General features: G+C 35.1%; 2 protein-coding genes across 6 annotated transcripts; one reads left to right on the top strand and one right to left on the bottom strand.

Annotated features, from left to right (window-relative positions):
- The first annotated feature begins 3,683 nt into the window (after positions 1-3,683).
- LOC117919582 lies at positions 3,684-5,678 on the top strand. The gene is made up of 6 exons (XM_034836768.1): positions 3,684-3,895; positions 4,025-4,161; positions 4,317-4,545; positions 4,672-4,960; positions 5,072-5,149; positions 5,273-5,678. Exons 3-6 carry the CDS (start codon positions 4,319-4,321, stop codon positions 5,321-5,323), a joined length of 645 nt encoding a protein of 214 aa, XP_034692659.1. The 5' UTR covers positions 3,684-3,895; positions 4,025-4,161; positions 4,317-4,318; the 3' UTR covers positions 5,324-5,678.
- Positions 5,679-11,785: 6,107 nt separating this feature from the next.
- LOC117920907 lies at positions 11,786-18,099 on the bottom strand. Of its 5 annotated transcripts, none has more exons than XR_004652273.1 (14): positions 17,854-18,099; positions 17,667-17,729; positions 17,389-17,475; positions 16,355-16,453; positions 15,396-15,491; positions 15,186-15,251; positions 15,002-15,092; positions 14,696-14,763; positions 14,534-14,599; positions 13,676-13,726; positions 13,486-13,550; positions 12,600-12,682; positions 12,184-12,301; positions 11,786-12,086 (listed from the first exon to the last, which is right to left on the bottom strand). XR_004652273.1 is itself a non-coding variant. In XM_034838600.1 (13 exons), the coding sequence occupies exons 1-12, from the start codon at positions 18,025-18,027 to the stop codon at positions 12,625-12,627; spliced, it is 984 nt and encodes a 327-aa protein (XP_034694491.1). In that variant the 5' UTR covers positions 18,028-18,097; the 3' UTR covers positions 11,786-12,086; positions 12,600-12,624. The 5 variants fall into 5 exon arrangements, 3 of the variants coding, with proteins under 3 accessions (XP_034694491.1, XP_034694494.1, XP_034694493.1); XR_004652274.1 differs by having other exon boundaries at positions 12,178-12,301; XM_034838600.1 differs by lacking the exon at positions 12,184-12,301 and having other exon boundaries at positions 17,854-18,097.
- Between the last annotated feature and the right edge of the window lie 282 nt (positions 18,100-18,381).

Here is an 18,381-nt window from a genome sequence, read left to right on the forward strand (position 1 = left end):
CCCCCTTTCTGGATTTGGTCCCAACTTCCAAATTCAGAATGCATCATCCTATTTTTATGAGTCAAATGATTAAAACAATGATTTTATAAGGATTTTTACTTGGGCAATTGAGTTCTGGATCCAACCCACACTCCTCTTTTGGGGTCAATAAAGCTTAATTTGTGGATTTAACAACAAATCATCACCAAAGAAATGATCACAAGTTACAAGCAAACAAAACTCAACAATTTACGTATTAAAAAGAACAACAATAATCACAAAGGAATGAATATATATATGTGAATCCCATAAAACCCAGGTAGGCCACAATGGGAGAGAGAAAAGGGAGGAATAGAGAGGGAGAACAGAACACCCAACTAGAAAAGAAATCCAAAGACAAGAGCCACAACAGAAGCCAAGGCAGCCGGGACAAATGCGGTGGTGTCAGAGGTGGGGCTGGGCGCCGGAGCATCTGCAGCAGCCACATTTGGGACCATGGATGCGGCCATCATCACCATCACCACACCCATCAACAGCACTCTCATCTTCATTGTCTCCATTTTGGAATTCTCTTTCAGTAGAAACAAACGAGGACGATGATTCTTTGATTGTTGAGGAGTGAAGGTGAGTGGGGGTTTATATAATAAAAGGAGAAAGAAAGGAGGGGGTTCACTGGCAGCTGCCCGTTGTGACAGTTGTTCATTGGGTAATGGGTATAGCCTCTGAGGTAACCGCTTTTGTGGGGGTGCCCGCTGCCCCTAGCTTGACAGGGTGTAAGGGTGGTTGGGTGCCATACAGCTGTAGCCAACGGTATAAATGGGGCCCATACCCTTGTTGGGTTAAAACTTAAAACTCTGTTTGGAGACCATCCTCTCATGGGCTCTGCTCTACTGTGGATTTTTAAAGCTCTGAATAAAAGATATGAGATATGGAGAATCTCCCCTTTTGGATTAAAGAAAGCTTTAAATTATTTGATGGAAATGAAAGGTGGTGAGGTGTTTTGGCTTCCCAAGCAAATAAATTTTTTGTAGGAGGGACTTACACAAATTCGAGCATATCTCAAGAGTTATGGAATGCCCCTAAAGATGATTGGTTCTAGAGTTCATCTCTTATAAAAGATATTAGAGGTCATCTCTTATTAAGGACCTTATTTACAGGTAAGATGATTTTTATTAAAAACACTTTGAATAAAAAATTCATTAAGTTTTTCCCAAACCCCCGCTCAATTTACTTGAATTGATCGTTCCTACTCTTTTCTCTATCGGATTTGATGGATCAACCATTTGTTCATAATGGGTTTTCTCCACAAGCAAATCAACAACTAATTGTTGATCATGAGAGAAGGGAAAGCCGAGCCCACTAGTCTCTTTGCAATTCAAAACAGTATCATAGCTTAAACCAAACTTTCCACTGTTAGGTGAGTTAGATAGTAATCCACAATTACCTTTCACTTATCAAGATTCAAGATAATCATATTCCTAAGAGACTCCACCTTTCCCATTTTTTTGAATGGCCCATGGATTATGATGATGGCAAAATCCACCACCTTTTCTAACGGTACCAAATTCTAAGGCTATCTTCCTCTCCCACCATTCAAACATGTGACACCCCCTTTTCAATTTATTGAATGATGGCATCAAATGGTATTGAGGAAATCTTCAAAGGGGTGGGTCCTTTTAGTTTCTAGGTCATATATATCCTAACTAACAGTGGTCCATTGCAACAACTATGGGGGGTTAGGGGTCCCCCTCCTAGCATTGTGGTAATAATATACCTTGTTTTGAGTGGCAAAAGAAAACAAAACTTAGAAAATTTTGAATGAAGTAGAGCAGAGGGTTTGAATGGTCTCACACAATTGCTTCAAATTAAATTTGAACATGGTGATTTTGATTGTGCTAGAGACACCCAATATGCCCTAATGCCCTAATGCACATCCACAAACTCATAAGTCCTCATTTATTTCAATGGTTGGAAGTCCACTCTCTCTATGATGAATAGGCAAAGGAGGGGCTCAAGTTGGAGACCTCTATTATTAAGCAGAAGTGTAGGCCTAGCTGGCCATGATATCAAACCATGTACATGGCTAGGCCTTGGGCTCACCAGGCCCATTATAAAAGATAGCCCAATAACATCTCACCCCCAAGCTTAAACCTCAATCACATGAACCCCATACGACCATTAACAATTTACAAGATCCCAAAACCCCAAAAATCCAAACAGATCGCAAAATAATCTTTGAAATTAGAACAACACAAAAAGATGGAGATTGAATAAACCCTAACCCTAAAATCTAAATTGAAAACCTAAAGTTTCTGTTTAATTTTCGAAAAATATCAAAAAAAAAGAAAAAAAAATAGTAATAGAAAGCAGGATATAATTATTTTATTATTATTTTTTCTCTCTATTTTTTTTCTTTAAATTTTTCAAAAGTCAAATATAACCAAAATGTTATTTCAAACGCCATTTATTTTCGACACGATGTACTCAACCTAACCAGCATAAAAATGAAATTGAGAGGGAAAGAGGTGAAATGTATATAAGGCACAAAATTGAATCAAGAAAGGGACTCCAAACCATAAAAATGAAAGCCTACCTCATAACTACACAATATTCATCCACTAGAAAAGGAAATTTCCATTAAAATTTGAAAAGGTCTTCACCGCCAGATATTGGGTGGGTCAAGTTTGGATAACCTAATTGGAACCTCATACATTGGGTGGGTTGAATTAAAGAGGCCAATAATAATAATAATAATAATAATAATAATAATAATAATAAGGTTAAAATTAGGGTTTTTTTAAGTTAGTCGAAAGTTTAATTAGACAATATTTATTCATATTTATTCATTGAATTCTAATATTCGAAACTAATTAACTTAGTAGGATATTTCTAAAAAGATTTAAAATTAGTTTTAAAAAATTTATAAATTAGCTTTATTGAATAATATTAATATTTTATTTAAAAATTTTAATTTTATCAAATTCCACAAAAGCCTCTCTAGTTGATTAATGAAATTAAATTACGAATTTTTTTTAAGCTATTAGATTCGACATATTTGACTTTAATGATAAAAAGTAATGAGAGTAAAAAAAATATTTTAATTGAGGAAAAAATGAATAATTTTTGTGAGTTATATGGGTTTTTAGAAAGTTTAAAGAAAAATAAAAGAAAGAAATTAGTTACTAAGGGTCTAACGACTGTTTTCAATAATATTTTTTTTTTATTTTTACAATAATTTTTGTTTTTCAAAACAAAAAACTAAAAAACACTATTTTTTATCTTTTACTTTCAAAGAGTTTTAACACCTTTTAATTTTTTTAAATAGTTTTCACTTATTTTTTTTAAAGCTATTTTAAAAAATAATTATATAAACATATATAATAATAAAAATAAAATTATAGATATAAAAATTATTTTTAAAAATATTAAAAATATTTTTATTAGTAAGCCATTTTCAAAAACTGTTTTTAAAAATTATTTTGTAAAACTATTTTAAAAAACTAATTATCAAACTGGTCTAAATTTTTTTTTTTAAAATAATTCTATTATATTTTTATTTTATTTGAAAGAAAGTGGAAATTTTGAAAATGTGTTGTGAAGTGTAGAAAGTATAGACCGTCCATTTTCAATCGCACGGTCACCATTTTTTCAGTTGTTTTATAATCTTAGAAATGCAGATAAATAGGGAAAGGAGAAAAGAAATCTCCATGGGACGAGAGCTAACAAACGTTGAAACAGAGACTGTGAGACACAGAGAGACCAAGAAAAAGCAGCTTCAGAGCAGATATAGAGAACGTGGAGGCGATATCCAAGCGATTATCCTGGATTTTCGATCTGGATTTTCTATGTTTTTCAGTATTACGTGATATTTTCCTGGAAAATTCGTCTTTTCTCGACGCATTTGACTCTCTCACATGTAATTCTCCCCATCCAAAACGTCCTCTTCCTCGTCATCTTCCCTTTCTTTGCATTTGATGCTTCTTCTTTGTGAATATTTCTATTTTTGGGTTCTTTTGGTGATTTTTTCGACCCATTTGAATCGCAGGAAATTTTGAGGAAGATTTCCTCTGTCAGAGTCGTAGATCTTGAGGTTGAAGATGATTACCTTGACGCTGTGTGTGGTGGCTAAGAAATTGTAGGAGAACGAGTGGAAACGTGAACTAGCTGTCGTGAAATTGCGAGGTCTGTTTCCCTTTCTCACAATTTCTCAGCAACCAAATGACCTTCAAGTTACAGTTTTGGGTCTCTTTTTCTTCTGTGCCTTCCTTGCTGATGAGGAAAATTCAAATGGGTCTGCGAAAAATCATGGTGTTCCTTTGTTTTTTTTTTCCTTGCAGATATGGAGAAGGAAGAGAAGAGCCAGAGAACCTATAAAGGTCCAGAAACTGATTTTTTCTTACAGTGGGGTAATAGGAAGAGGCTTAGATGTGTGAGGGTCAAAGACCCAAATGTTTCAGTTCGATCCAATGGTGCTATTCGCAGGAAAATCACATCTCGTATTGATCGCTCCGTCGTCACTGGTTCTGAGAAAGAAAGCGCTCATCTTCAACCCAGTCGCTTCACAAGGTGAGAAACCCCAACAGGGGATTAGGAAAAATTGCCCAGAAAAATGAAGACGAAACCAGAACAAACCAACCGGAGAACAAGGTCTGACAGATTTTCTTTCTGTTTGGGGTTTGTGTATGGTTACAGGAATACAGAGGGTGCGACGCTTAGATCGGTGACAAACGAGAACCGGAAATCGGGTTCGTCGGAGAAGGAAGATCGGTACTACACGACCAGAGGGTCGGCGGGTATGGATGATAACGGCAAAGTTTCGGTTGAGGGTGGAGGAGGAGGTGATGACAGAGGTCTGGTGTGGCCAAAACTCTATATTTCACTGTCCAGCAAAGAGAAAGAGGAGGACTTTATGGCTATGAAAGGCTGTAAGCTCCCTCAAAGGCCTAAGAAAAGAGCCAAGATCATTCAGAGAAGCTTACTTGTAAGCTTTCTTTTCTCTTCATACTTTTTTCAATTTCCAATTCTTCTTCTTTTTTCTGGGAATTTGGGGTTTTTGATGGAGTTTGATTTGAGATTTGATTTTTACATGCAGTTGGTGAGTCCAGGGGCATGGTTGTCTGATATGTGTCAAGAGAGGTATGAGGTGAGGGAGAAGAAGACTTCTAAGAAGGTGATTTTCTTATACTTTCTCTCTCCCTTTCTCCTCCTCCTTTTCCTCTTGTTTATGGTGGTTTCATCAAATCTTGGGATAGTGGGGTATTTGTGTGATCTGGTGTTTGGGTTTGTGTTGCAGAGACCAAGAGGATTGAAGGCCATGGGAAGTATGGAAAGTGATTCAGAATGAAAGAGCAGAAGGGGGCTTTCCTTTGGTTTTTGAATTTTGAATTTTGATTTCTTTCTTCTATGGCAAGTGGGGAAGATGAGATGAGGCTGGCATGTATAGGAGTCTTTTCTAATTTATAATGAGAAAATACTTTTATCATTTCTTCTTCTTCTTCTTCTTCTTCTTCTACTCCCTTCTTTGGAATGGGCCTCTCTAGACATTGGGGGCTTTTGCAGCTCCTAATACTAGAGAGAGTACCCTTTCTTTTTACCCTTTCTTTTTAAGGGCAGGTTCATATCCTTCCCCTCAAGAAGGTAAAGTTGCTTGTAGAATCTTCACACATTATGACAGTAAAAGTAATTATTTGCCTTTTTTCTTTCTTGGAATTGCAAATTTGCCATGAAGTTATATCTTACCACATGCCCTAAAAGGTATAGTATACTTGTAAACGAAAGCATTACATGAGGATGAGGTCAATCATTGTGTTGAGTGGGGCCTAGCACCCCATTTTGACTAAGCCCCTTCATTTTTCAGCACCCTAAGCTTTTGCATCATGCCTAGCTTTTCAGAGTTTCACATTTTGAAAGCCTTAAACATGTTGAAAATGGGCATTACAAGGCTAAATAAACCTCAAATCATCCTTTACTCAACCTAAAATCTCCATCGGTTACTCAACAAGGGTAAATTATTTGACCTAAATGCCATTCCTTGAGTTTTTTCTACAAAACCTATCTTGATTTTGGCAAAGAGCCATCAAGAAGAGAATACTCTAAGCTAAGTGCAATAAAATTAGGAAACTTTTATCCATATGAGACATCTCTTAACTTTTTGAGATTGTGGCAATAGGTAATGCAACCTTCCATTTATAGCTACAAAAGGGTCATGTTTTCTCGCATGTTTATTGTGTGGGAGTTGAGCAAGCTTTTCGCTTCAAGCACTAAAACACCTAAAAAGTTGGCTTCAAATTCCTTCAATCACCTCGCAGTTGCTCCAAATACCTTCACAAAGTATCTGGAATATTTCAAAGCTACTTGAAACCCTTGGAGAATGCCCAAATGATAGATTTATGTAAAATTAGGAATAGACCATGATACATCCTTGCACCTAGTTCATCTATGCCTCTTTGTGGAACCTTTGCATTAGTTCTTGATGTTGTCATAACAATTCAAATGGTTCCTAACTAGCTTTGCTCATAAACACTTTTATCTCCTAGATAATGTATTCTATTGTAGAAGGAATTCTCTCTCGTCAAGTGATGCATTGTACCTTAATGGACTAGTAGCAAGTCTTTTTCCTCCTGGTTGCTTTTCTAGAGTCCTTGGTTTTTCCTCTTAGAATGCTTAAAGTTGCCTCTTTGTAAGGTTTATTATTCAATAACACCTAGTATCTCCAACATTTGTGGTTGGTAATGGCCACAAACATGAAATTCCCTTTTCTTTTCTTTTCTTTTTTCCTTTTTTTGGCATTTGTGTGGCACTTAGACCTATCTAAGCCAACCTATATTCAACCCACACAACGCAAACAATGACCCATGAGTAACACCCTACCTTGTATATTACTTTATAGATAATTACAAGAACAATTCAACCAACTCTCTTGGTGAGTTCATATAGGGAATGACCTAATAGCACATTATTTATAAGTTACATTAGTGATAAAAACTAAAAAGCTATCATAACTACTATCCAAGTAAATTACAACCAAGTTACTCCAAACACCGTCCAAGCTAAAATTTCTTAAGGAAAAATATAGGAAAACTCTTTGCAAAAAGCTGAAACCAAGAACTTCTGGTTAATCGCTTTCTTTTTTCTAAATAGTCATCAAAAGTTCTTACAATAAGCTAGTTTTTCCCTTTTATAATGACAACCCTCAACTACTTTTTGAAGGTTTCCAAGATACAATTAGTAGCCTTTAAAAACAAAAACCCACATTTGGACTTCTAATTTAATAACAAACTTTTCTCATACAAACCTTTGATATTTTCAAATTGTCATAAATTGTCTAGTAGTGCATTAATTAGCCAATCAATTTTCACTTATCTAGGAACTAACTCATTTGAATTCAAATTCAAACTCAAATTCCAATTAAAATGCTTCAACTTATCTCTAAGCTTGAACAATTTACCACATGTTTATAATTTGCCTTATGATCTTGCAAGTTCATTGCATGCAATGCTTGTCTTTTGATTGTGCCACATGTCCCTAAGCCCAACAACCCACTTTTGCCATGCCATAATCTTAAGGACTTAGTTGCTTAGTTGCACCTTTGCTTACCACTTGCCCATTTGTTCAAGAGATATGCTTGGCTTATGCCTTGTAAGACTATCTCGACCCATTAGTATCAGCCCTTGTAGTGCTACAACTTTTTGCTTGGGCTTGCCCCAATGCTAAAGTGTCATCCATGAGTCATCAAAGTGTCAACCCATGCTTGTTGTTGAGCCCATGAGCATTTAGCTAGTTCATGTGTTTAGGTAGCCTCATTTATGTTCTCAAGCCATTGATATGCCCAGGTAGACAAGCTCATGCATCATCCATTATGTTGTTTGTGTCTCTAAACAACTTTTATGTGTTAAAACCTTTCTTTGTCCACATGTTTGTAATTTGCCTTGGTGCTAAGCCCCTTTTTTAGCCTATGATATGTATTGTTATGTTAGCCTATGTGTATGCTAGTCATGTTAATCCTTCCAATCTAAGGTAACCTTCATGTTATTACACTTTGGATTACGCCATGCCCATGGTATTGTGCCCATGTGTGTTGTGCTAGCAAGGCTCACCATCACCCTTGCTTATGTGCCCTCATGTCGTGCCATTGGTGTGACATAACTTACCCACTATTACCACCTTTGAGTGAGCTACCCTCCCCTTAAATAGTATTTTAAGACATTTCCGAAGTTCCAAGAATAGACATCATAGATACTTGAGTATATATAATAAATTTTCTAAAAAAATAGAAAATTTGAAAAATAGTTTATCTACTTAGAAATTTCATCTCAAGCCATTTTCTTTGAAAGAAAATATTGACCACCAAAAACCTACTATTGAATTTTTGTCATGTTGAGTCACGCACATGGTGCCTTGCATGTGCATGCTCTTGCATTGTATATTGCCACCTTCAAGCCACAATAAACCATGGCATGATCCTTTAGCCTCGATCATCACCTTTGTCTTACCCATGACATCTCACTTTACATGCATTGGTGATGTGTCATCACGAGGAACCGCGCCCACCAAGTAGAGTATATGCCCTCATCAACTTGGCTTGCAATACTCTTATATTGCTTCCTCAAAGTGTCATAAGGTTGTTCTTTCTCCCAACATTATTTGCTTTTTGGTCTTCCCTTTTAATGAACTAAGAAATCTGTTCTTCTATTTCCCTGATTACTCATGGTTCAATGGTTCAAAATCCTATAAACCTGATTCTTGAATTGCTTTCAAATGGTAGGTGGTGTATACATGTATTGCACTATAGTAGGATCCTGACTAGGGATGACAATGGGGCAGATCATTTCGGGTACCCGTCTCGCCCCTAATGGGACAGAATATTATTTTCCTAAACAGGTATGGGTTCGGGTATTGCTCCGCCCCGCCCCGCCCCGATTATATATAAAATTTAAATTTAAATTTAATTTAATTTAATTTAAAATTTAAAATTATTTTAATTTAATTTTTATTTTATTATTTTTAATATATAGATAATAATAAATTATTTTTAATAAAATAAGTTATAAAAATATAATAATTTAATATATTTATTTTAATATAATTAAAAATTTTAAAAGTAATTTAAAAAAAATTAAAATTAAAATTAAATAAAAAGTTAAACGGGGCGGGTATGGGTATGTAGCATACCCGCCCGCCCCGTTTAATTTTTTAAATGGGACAGGGATGGGAATTGCTTTAAATAAACGGGACGGGGTTGGGAGGGGAGCGCCTCGCCCCAAACACGCCCCGTTGCCATCCCTAATCCTGACATTTATGAAGGGATTTCAAAAGGCTCACATGAAATGAATAAGGATAAAAATATCAATAAACACAGATACATTGATACTTGTATTTTACGTTTATATATCGAAAATATCGATGAACATTTTGATAAAAATTTTAGCGAAACAAAATTGTTCAAAATTTATGAAAATGTTTGAAAAAACTTAAAAAATAAAAAATACACGAGATAGGTATGGTCAAGGATAATTGTAACGAGCTCCCAACCATGTAGATATTATATGCTTTAGACTCAAAAGAATCATCACAGTTTTAAAACGCGTCACTTGGTTAAGAGGAGTCTCTACATATATAGCGTCATGAACATTTTCCCCTATCCGATGTGGGACATCACAATAATAGTTATAAAAAATTAAAAAAAAAATTATTTTAAATTCTTTTAATACATTTATATTCATTTATTTTAAAAATTAAAAACTACTTTTATTAAAACATGTTTTATTACATTTTAAATGAAAAAATAAATCATTTCTAAAATTTATATAAAATATTTTATTTGAGATTTAATTTCTAAAATTTTATTACAAATTTGTTGTGACAACTATTTGCTTTTGACATTAATTATATCAATAATTTATCTTATCAAATAATTTTAATTTATAAAATATTATAACTTCATTAATATTTTAGCAAATTTTGAATAAAATTATATTTTTAATATTTTAAAATAAAAATATTCAAAATTAAAAAGGATTAATTACATAAATATAAAAAATAATTAAAAATAAAAGGATAATATAAAATAAAATGGTGACATAAATTTAAAATAAAAGATAAATTAAAAAAATAAATAGAAAAACACGGAAGCATGAGCATTGGATACCTTTACAAAAACAAGGGTAAAATATGAATCGTTGACTCATCAAAAACAACAATCTGGTCGTTGGATCATCAAAGCACAAAAGGGGCGAATTTTTTATTTTATTTTTTAAAAATGTGAAATTTCTCCACATTTTCATCCATGGAAATGAAAGATGGATTTTCAATTTGTCAAGGAGCTTTGACTTGTATACAACAACAACCTTCTTCATCACCTCAAAAGGTCCATCGTACTTCAGAATCAAACCTCTTTGAGCCCTTTTGCTCTCCCATTTGACACTCTAATGGTCTCCCATACTTCATGCATCTACTAGCTTTTCGGAGGCTTTTTCGAGCTTCCTTAAGCAACTCTTATCGAGACTTTGCAAGACTACTACGGCTCCCTAGTTGCATCTTAGTCAGCACGGCTAAGGGCATCTGAGGTTGCTACAGAGTTGCTTCCTTAGATGGGCCCAGTCTCATTAAAGAGATTTTACGCAAGTGGAAACATAACTGAGCCACTTTACTCCTTTCCCATTGCATTCACCCTTTCCATTTGCCCATCTGTCTGAGAATGATTTGGTATCGAAAATTTCAACACCGATCCTAGCATTTTGAAGAGCTCAACCTAAAATTTGCTTGTGGAGCAAGAGTCCTTGTTGCTTTCAATGTCTCTTGGCAACCCGGAATACTTGACCACATAGCTGAAGACCAACCTAGTTGCTTCTTTATTGGGACATGCGTGTGGTGGTGCATGGATGAAATAACGTACTTCAGGAATTGATCCACAATCACAAATACTAACCTGTACCTTTGGACTTTTGGGAACCCACCAATTTAGTCCATGCCAATGTTTTGCCAAGGCTCCTCCGGAACAAGCAAAGGTTGTGCCAAACCTGCTGCTTTATCCAACTGGCGCACCAAGCATGATTTGACATATGCTTGTACATCTTCTTTTGGCTAAACAAAAGATCGAGACACTCCCCCTGGTGTCTAGCCCATTTCATATCGTGTGCTTCCGTGAGCAATTCTCCTCTCAACTTGCCTCCTGGAATGTAGTTTGCCTCTCGCATATAGCAAGTCACCATCTAGTTAATAGTTCCTAGTGGCGCCTTACCAATTTTGTTGCATGTTGCATCATGTGGAGTTTCCTGCTTCACTCTTTTAGTAAAATTAATTACTACCCAAGATAAGGCCCCCATAAACTCAAGTACTTCTGTCTCATGGCATCCGCGACCTGATGTGCCTGCCAGGTCTATGCATCCACACAAAATCAAAGTTTGCTAGAAAGAAACTCCAGGTCTAAATCCCAGCACATCCAAATCAAACAAAAAAAAAGTTTGCTAGAAAGAAACTTCAGGTCTAAATCCCAGCACATCTAGATCAAACAAAAAAATGTTCATTTGACACCCCGATAAACACAACATCGTACAAATCTGGCAGTTAGAACATCTAAATATGAGTATGATGAGATGCCGGTTAGAATGTTGGTAGTGAAGAACCCAAACTAGCTTCATAAGGCCAATTTCTAAAAACAATTGAAAACTATTCTTAAAAATGATTTTTGAAGAATTGTTTTCAAAAATAATTGCCAAATAGATCCATACTCCCTTGCACAACCAGAGGCAATGAAATGTAATGCAATGATCTCATTTTTAAGCAATTGGAACTAAACAAAAGGAGATGGCTAGTTCTAATCATCATCTGTGTATTTCAATTTCGAATGAGCTTCTCCATAGCAAAGTTTGTACAGTATCCCACCAAAAATAAAAATTTTTGCACTACTGACTTTGTGTTCTAGAAACTGTTTATGCACCCTTTTTACATTGAACAGTCTGACATAACATGGTTATTCATTCTGACCTTAATTACAATAGATAGAGACAAAGCAAGAGCAAACAAGAAAAGAAAGCCAAAGAATTGCCACTGATTTCACTTGTTTCCATTTGTTCCCAGAAAGATGATCTATGGTTCGATGCAGGATCCTGCACAGAAGACAAACAGGATGAGAACACCTCAGGAGGGAGACGAGTATCATATTTAGATGAAAGGATGGATTCCACTTCAAAATCTAACCTATACCATGTCTAATCCCACAGGATACAAGGAGTATATGGTTCAACTATTGGAGGACTACACTGCTTGGAGGGTACCATAACAACAAAAGTTGGCCTAGTTTTGGGAGTAATATGGAAAATATCTGATCAAATCAATAGCAGACTGACTGTGAGCAAATCATAGAGCTTTTGTAAGGAACTTATAAATTTTCTTTTGCAACTGGACAGAATAATTAGAGAACTCCACAGCAAACTATTGCCTTCTACCTGACAAAATCAGGTACCACTTCATGAAAAAAGTGAAACTACAAAAGTGCTTTGTGTAAATAAAGTACATAAGAATAAGCAGGTATAGCGATTTCATGACAAAAAAAAAAAAAGTATGCCAAAGAAAAAGAACATCTTAAACACAAGAAGTCACTGAAAATATAGAAAGCGCACCTTTTTACTCAATTTTAATAGAGCATTAATTAGATTGAGAGTTAGCAGCTTGAAGCATTTCCACCACAAGAGTCTTTACATCCCTGAGAAGGAAAACAAAATGATACAGCCCAATGGAAGTGAAGGAAAGAATCCAATTCAGATAATGCGGTTGAATATAATATGACATTTACTTAATGCAGCCAAATATAAAATAACATTACTCATTTTAACAGAGAGACTTATCAAATTTTCTTTCTTTGTCTCCATATCAAACAAAAAGATTTCAGCTTTCAAAATTGGTTAAAATTTGAAATCTTAGTACCAGGGGAAGTTCTAAATCTCAAATAATGCTATCAACCTTGGGCAGGAAGTCAAGTCCTCTCTTATTTTCACATTATCATTTGAAACATTATAATTTCAGTTATGAACCTATGACGTTCCACTCCCCTTAATACTTCAATGTGAAAGGAGAACTAAAGTAAGGAACCAAGGTAAAACATGTTTTACCCTCCCATGACACGTGACAAGGACGGAGAAATTTACATGAGCATGTTGCTCTTACTTGACATAAAACTCCAAAGCCAAACACGCTTTGGAAAGTTTTCCTTCAGAGTTCAAATTTTGACTCCTAAGCATACCAATACATATGCCAGCAATGTGCATCCGCATCACATTGATAAATGAATTCAACTAATTAAAAGACCCATTATGTTTAGATATTAGCTTTGTTTAGGATAAAATTTACCTTTGATAGGTAGGATAGCAAAGAAGTATTTTAGAAACTAAGAAGATGGTGCCTTGCAACATTTTTCCTTTTTAGCAGAGAAAAACTAGAGCAGAAAGGCAAATATGAAAAATCAAATATCAATATGATTTTAGAATCATTTGAAATAAGATGACTCACTTTCTATCCTCAGCACGTCTAGGGAAAGGAATTCGGAGCTTGAAAGTATTCCCTCGGTAAGTAGCCTAGAAAGAACGAAACAATGTCAGAACAACTTAACATTGAGATCGAAATATTAGTTTGAACCAAAAAAATTTTAAATAACTGAAAAACATTGCTTTCAAAGGGAATGGATAAACATCAACATTACCTTAACATAGAAACCAAGACTATCCAAATCCAGCATATAAGCAGAGTCCACCTAGAAAAGGATAGAAAAAAATGTTTTGGAACCGCATTAAAATCCCTCACACCCTCATTCACGAACATACACATGCATAAAAGAAAAGGATAAAAACTATTGCAGCAAGTTTATTGTCTTGACATCTACGTCCATCTAATTTCTCATTAGAAGTCTAGACATACACTGAAATTTTCATTCATGATCTCTCATCAGTAAGGTTCCTAGAATTTATTAAGACAAAGCCAAGTTGGTTCAACCTGTTTCATTTTGCTAATTTGTATTTTGCATAAGAAATTAAGCGCCCTTTCATTTAAGGGGAAAAGTGGCTAGACAAAAATAAGTGAAGCAAAAGGGAAACCAAATATTTTCTTGTGAAATATAAATCTAATAATAATATACCCATATTCCTTTGTTCAAACTGTGATCATAGGTTGAAGCAAGAATAACCAACTACATGACTTAGACCAGCCAGCTAAGAAGCATTGTCCAGAAGATATCATCAATCCGCAGCACCAGTAATCTAAGATACATGCATATTTTTTAATTACCTGTTTATCTACAGATCAAATTTCAAGCAGAACAAAACAAACAATACCAATCAACACCCAAGCCATTGCAAACATTCTATTATTATTATTATTACCGTTACCATTACCATTATCATTTTTCTGTTGGATGATATTGCATGGGCAGGTGAATTCTAATCACTAATTATCAATTCTTGGTATTTCCGTTTTGACCAGTTGAGACAGTCTGATGTAAAGACACTGTTCAGATCTGGCAGTTTCCTGGTTAATAGAAAGATGTTTGAGTCTTTCACATTACCAGAATAGATGTCACGTGTTGCACAATCAGCTTTGTATCTTCTGCATGATCTCTGTTCATGTGAGACTGACAAAAAAAAAAGGGCGTTACTGAAAAAAGAGTTGAGCTATGATAAACTGAAGAAAAGAATGTTTCACAAAGATACCAAATTAGCAGTCATACCGCCACAGGCTTAGAAAACTGAGCTATTGGATCAACTTTTGCAGCTGTATAGGCCTCTTTAGTAAACTCTGAAAGATAAATAAAGAAACAAATCAATAATCCATGTGGAAAATGGTGGTAATAACATTACAGCATCACACATACAAATTTGTACAAGGTAGTAAAATTATAAATGTGCCTAACATAAACATGACTAAATGCTCCAAGTTTAATAGAATCATATAATACCCTCTAGCCAAAAGTGAATATCAAGACAACGTAAAATAACATATGGCTTGAAAAAAGGAAAATGAACGGTAGAAAAACCTTCTGTTCCCAAGAGAGCTGTTGCAATCCCAGACACATAACGCACTACTTTTGGTTCAATACGCATAAATTGGAAGTCACCAAAGTCAACCTTCAAGTTGGAAAGTGTCCCTTTAGTAGTCCATCAAAATATGATTTAAATATGCCAAGAGATAGAGCCTGTTACAATTAGAAAGAAGTTTACCCAGAATGCATTGGGATGCCTTGTCAAGTATGCTGTACGAATATCCCCTTTATCCTCTTCAGAGACCTAAAATGAAACCCAAATAAGAACTTTCAGATTCTCCAGATTCGATTCATTAACATCCAAATGCATCACTTGTGAGCAAGAAAAAAAGGCATATTCACAATAATTTGAGAAATGAAGGAAAAGCATAAAGAAGTTAGAACTTACAGGAACAGCATCTCCATGCACAGTAATTAAAAGGTCAGTCTTATCCTCAGGATCCTTTGCTACAAGCAATGAGCATTTGGTATTAGCTAACAGGTCCTGTAAAAAGCAGAAGTTTTCAAATAGTCATAGGCCTTTCAGGAAACTAGAAAATTCTAAAACAATTTCAGAAGAATCAGGCCATAATATTTACAGGAGGTAAAGTCCTAATCTCTATGGTTATTTAAAAAAGAAAAAAAAAAACAAAAGGAAATAGACAATAGAGATGCCCTAAAGAGAATGAGGGCCTGTTTAGGAGTCATTATTGTAAAAGCATTTTTAATGCTTTTGTCGGTAGCAGTTCTATTAGAACACTTTTATGAAGAAGCAAATAGTATTTGGATTTAAATTAAAAAAAAAAAAGTTTTTATCAGTGTCTTTTTTATAATGTGTTACACAACACAAAAAGTGATTTTTAGAAGAAGCAACTGGCAGGTGTTAATCCACTCTAGATTTTTAAAAATTTTATCAAACACGTGATTCTTAAAAGGAAAGCACTATTAAGCATTAGGAAATGCTTCTAATCCTCCCCGAATCACTCCCAAATGGATTCTAAGTAGGTTAAGATCTCCAAAACGTTGACCTGAATCTAATCTATCTATTAAATAAATAAGGAGCACATGTAGAGGGCAAGATTGAACAGGGGAAAAAAAACAAGGAACATAAGTTAAAAAGTACATTAATCCTACTCATATAAAAACTTTAAGCACATCCTTTTGCACTACAGAACATGTAACACATTTCCTATCTGCCGTCTGTTAGAAAAGAAACAACCAATTCTGTACATTTATTTGATTGAGATCTCCGAACAGGAATACTTTAGATTATAATCCCAACTGAATCTTTGGATGCACCCATATGAGAAATTCTACATAGCTTTTCTTTTTCTTTGTGTGTATTAGTGTGGGTTTTTTGTGGCAAACCTTTGTATGATTTGCCAGGCTACTGACTGCTAATATTGGATACCCATCCTGATCGCATGCAAAGTCGACCATCGATCCTGATGGATAACCCTCATACTTCTGCACAGGAAAAGGAACTTGCAGTTAGTTGAACTGACCTGAAAGATTGTATAGCCAACTAAAGTCAGGAATAGGATAATTCATGAACCAGCAAGCATGTGATGAGCATCCAAAACATACAAACACTGACACAGACCATAGTCAGATTCTTGAATTCAAAATCAAGCAGAAGTTTTCAAAATTAGTAACAGTGAAAATCAGCTTATGTTATGCATATCTTTAGTCATACCGAGAAGTTTCTCCATAATTTACTAATCAGGACTCCAAGATTGCTCCAGAATTAAAGAACACATTGTCATGGTCCCAAAATATCTGGAGACACCCTGAATGAGATTGGGGATGGCTAGACACATTTATCAGCTTACATTAAACCCATTCCTTGTTTGAGAACAAAACTGTCAAACAAAAAGCAAAGAGAAGGGAAGCAATAATATTTCTCCTCCTCGAGTGTGCATGTGAGCATCTTTGTACATATGAGGGAAAAAATCAAATGCAGAGAAACCAACATACTAACCAACTTCACACAAGCATCAAACCCCCTCAAATATCTGATTGATGAAACAAAAACCAATAAAGGATTGTCAAACCCAGATGCTAACATCACTTCTGAGGATTTTCTAGCCAAGAGAATTTAGCATAATAAAACAATATTAGAAGTATGTTGATTACAGCCATAAACCCTTTACAAAATGCCAACAAAAAAATTAAAATCCTCCTCTGTGATCACCCTATAACGTTTTTTTCTTTCTATTCTCCCTTTATTTATTTATTTTTTTTTTGGATATCCACCTAATTTGGTTTCAGATGCTAATTTCAAAACCATTAATAAACAAGTACCAAACAAAACTAGCATGCAGGAAATGTTTACTTGTATTTATCCTCCCCAATAAATCATTCATAATATCTGAAATTTTCAAAAGCTGTGTATAAAAGACCTGAGAAATAGTCGAAAGCATGCCTCGCACACTCTGATTAATAACAGTTCTAATTTCCTCAAGCGGAGGAAGCCGAGCAGCCTTTTCCTGTAACAACAACCCAGATTTTAAAACAGAAACTAGGAAAAAAAAAATGTGTCCTATTTGTCCACACACCATTAAGTAAGTGTTTTTGAAGCTTCAGAAAAATTTATGATATCATCCCAAAAGCATTTCAAGAGCCAAAACAAAGCCAACTTTAGGGTTTCATCACAAAAAAAAATGGGGAAACAAACAACCTGATGATCTTTGATCAGTTGAAAGACTTGGGCATCAGTGGTGACATCCCCGGGTGACGCAGTCTGAGTAAATCCAGACAAAAACAAATACATGCAAACAAGAAAAAAAAAAAAACCGCATTAACTTAGATGAAGAAGCGTGAATACAAAATCCCAATAATTCATAGAGATTGAGAGAGTGATATACCTGAGCAGCGGAGGCCGCCATGGAAAGAGGACGAACAGGAGGAGAAGAGAAGAAAGAGTAGGGTTTGGGACTAAAGAATTTTGGAAAGGGAGGCGATGAATTGGGGATTTTGCGGGCATTTACGCGGGGTATCAGGGAAATTGACCATGCCGTTGGTGCCACCACACTCTTCATCTTGCTTCTCACCTACTCTCCTCTTTTCCTCTTTTTTTCTATGTTTAGTTGATAGAATACTGGACAAGCAACATGTATCCACTAATATTCACACACGTACCAGACAACCTCATCATCCTTTTTTTTTTTTTTTGCTTTTATTTTCTTTTTCTGTTTTTCGTTGTTTTTGGACCGCCTGATCGGTTGATCATCCGATTTTAAATTGGAAACCTAATTAGAGAAATATTTATTATCCGGTCTTTTTTTTTTTTTCGAAGAATGTTAAATTGTTAGTTCAATCCTTCTTTGTTAAGATAAATCAGATTGAAAGTCAGCTCTGAGAGTGATTGGTAGCTCAGAAAATGCAGGACAAAT

This window comes from Vitis riparia, chromosome 8, assembly GCF_004353265.1.
Source record: "Vitis riparia cultivar Riparia Gloire de Montpellier isolate 1030 chromosome 8, EGFV_Vit.rip_1.0, whole genome shotgun sequence".
Lineage (NCBI taxonomy): Eukaryota > Viridiplantae > Streptophyta > Magnoliopsida > Vitales > Vitaceae > Vitis > Vitis riparia.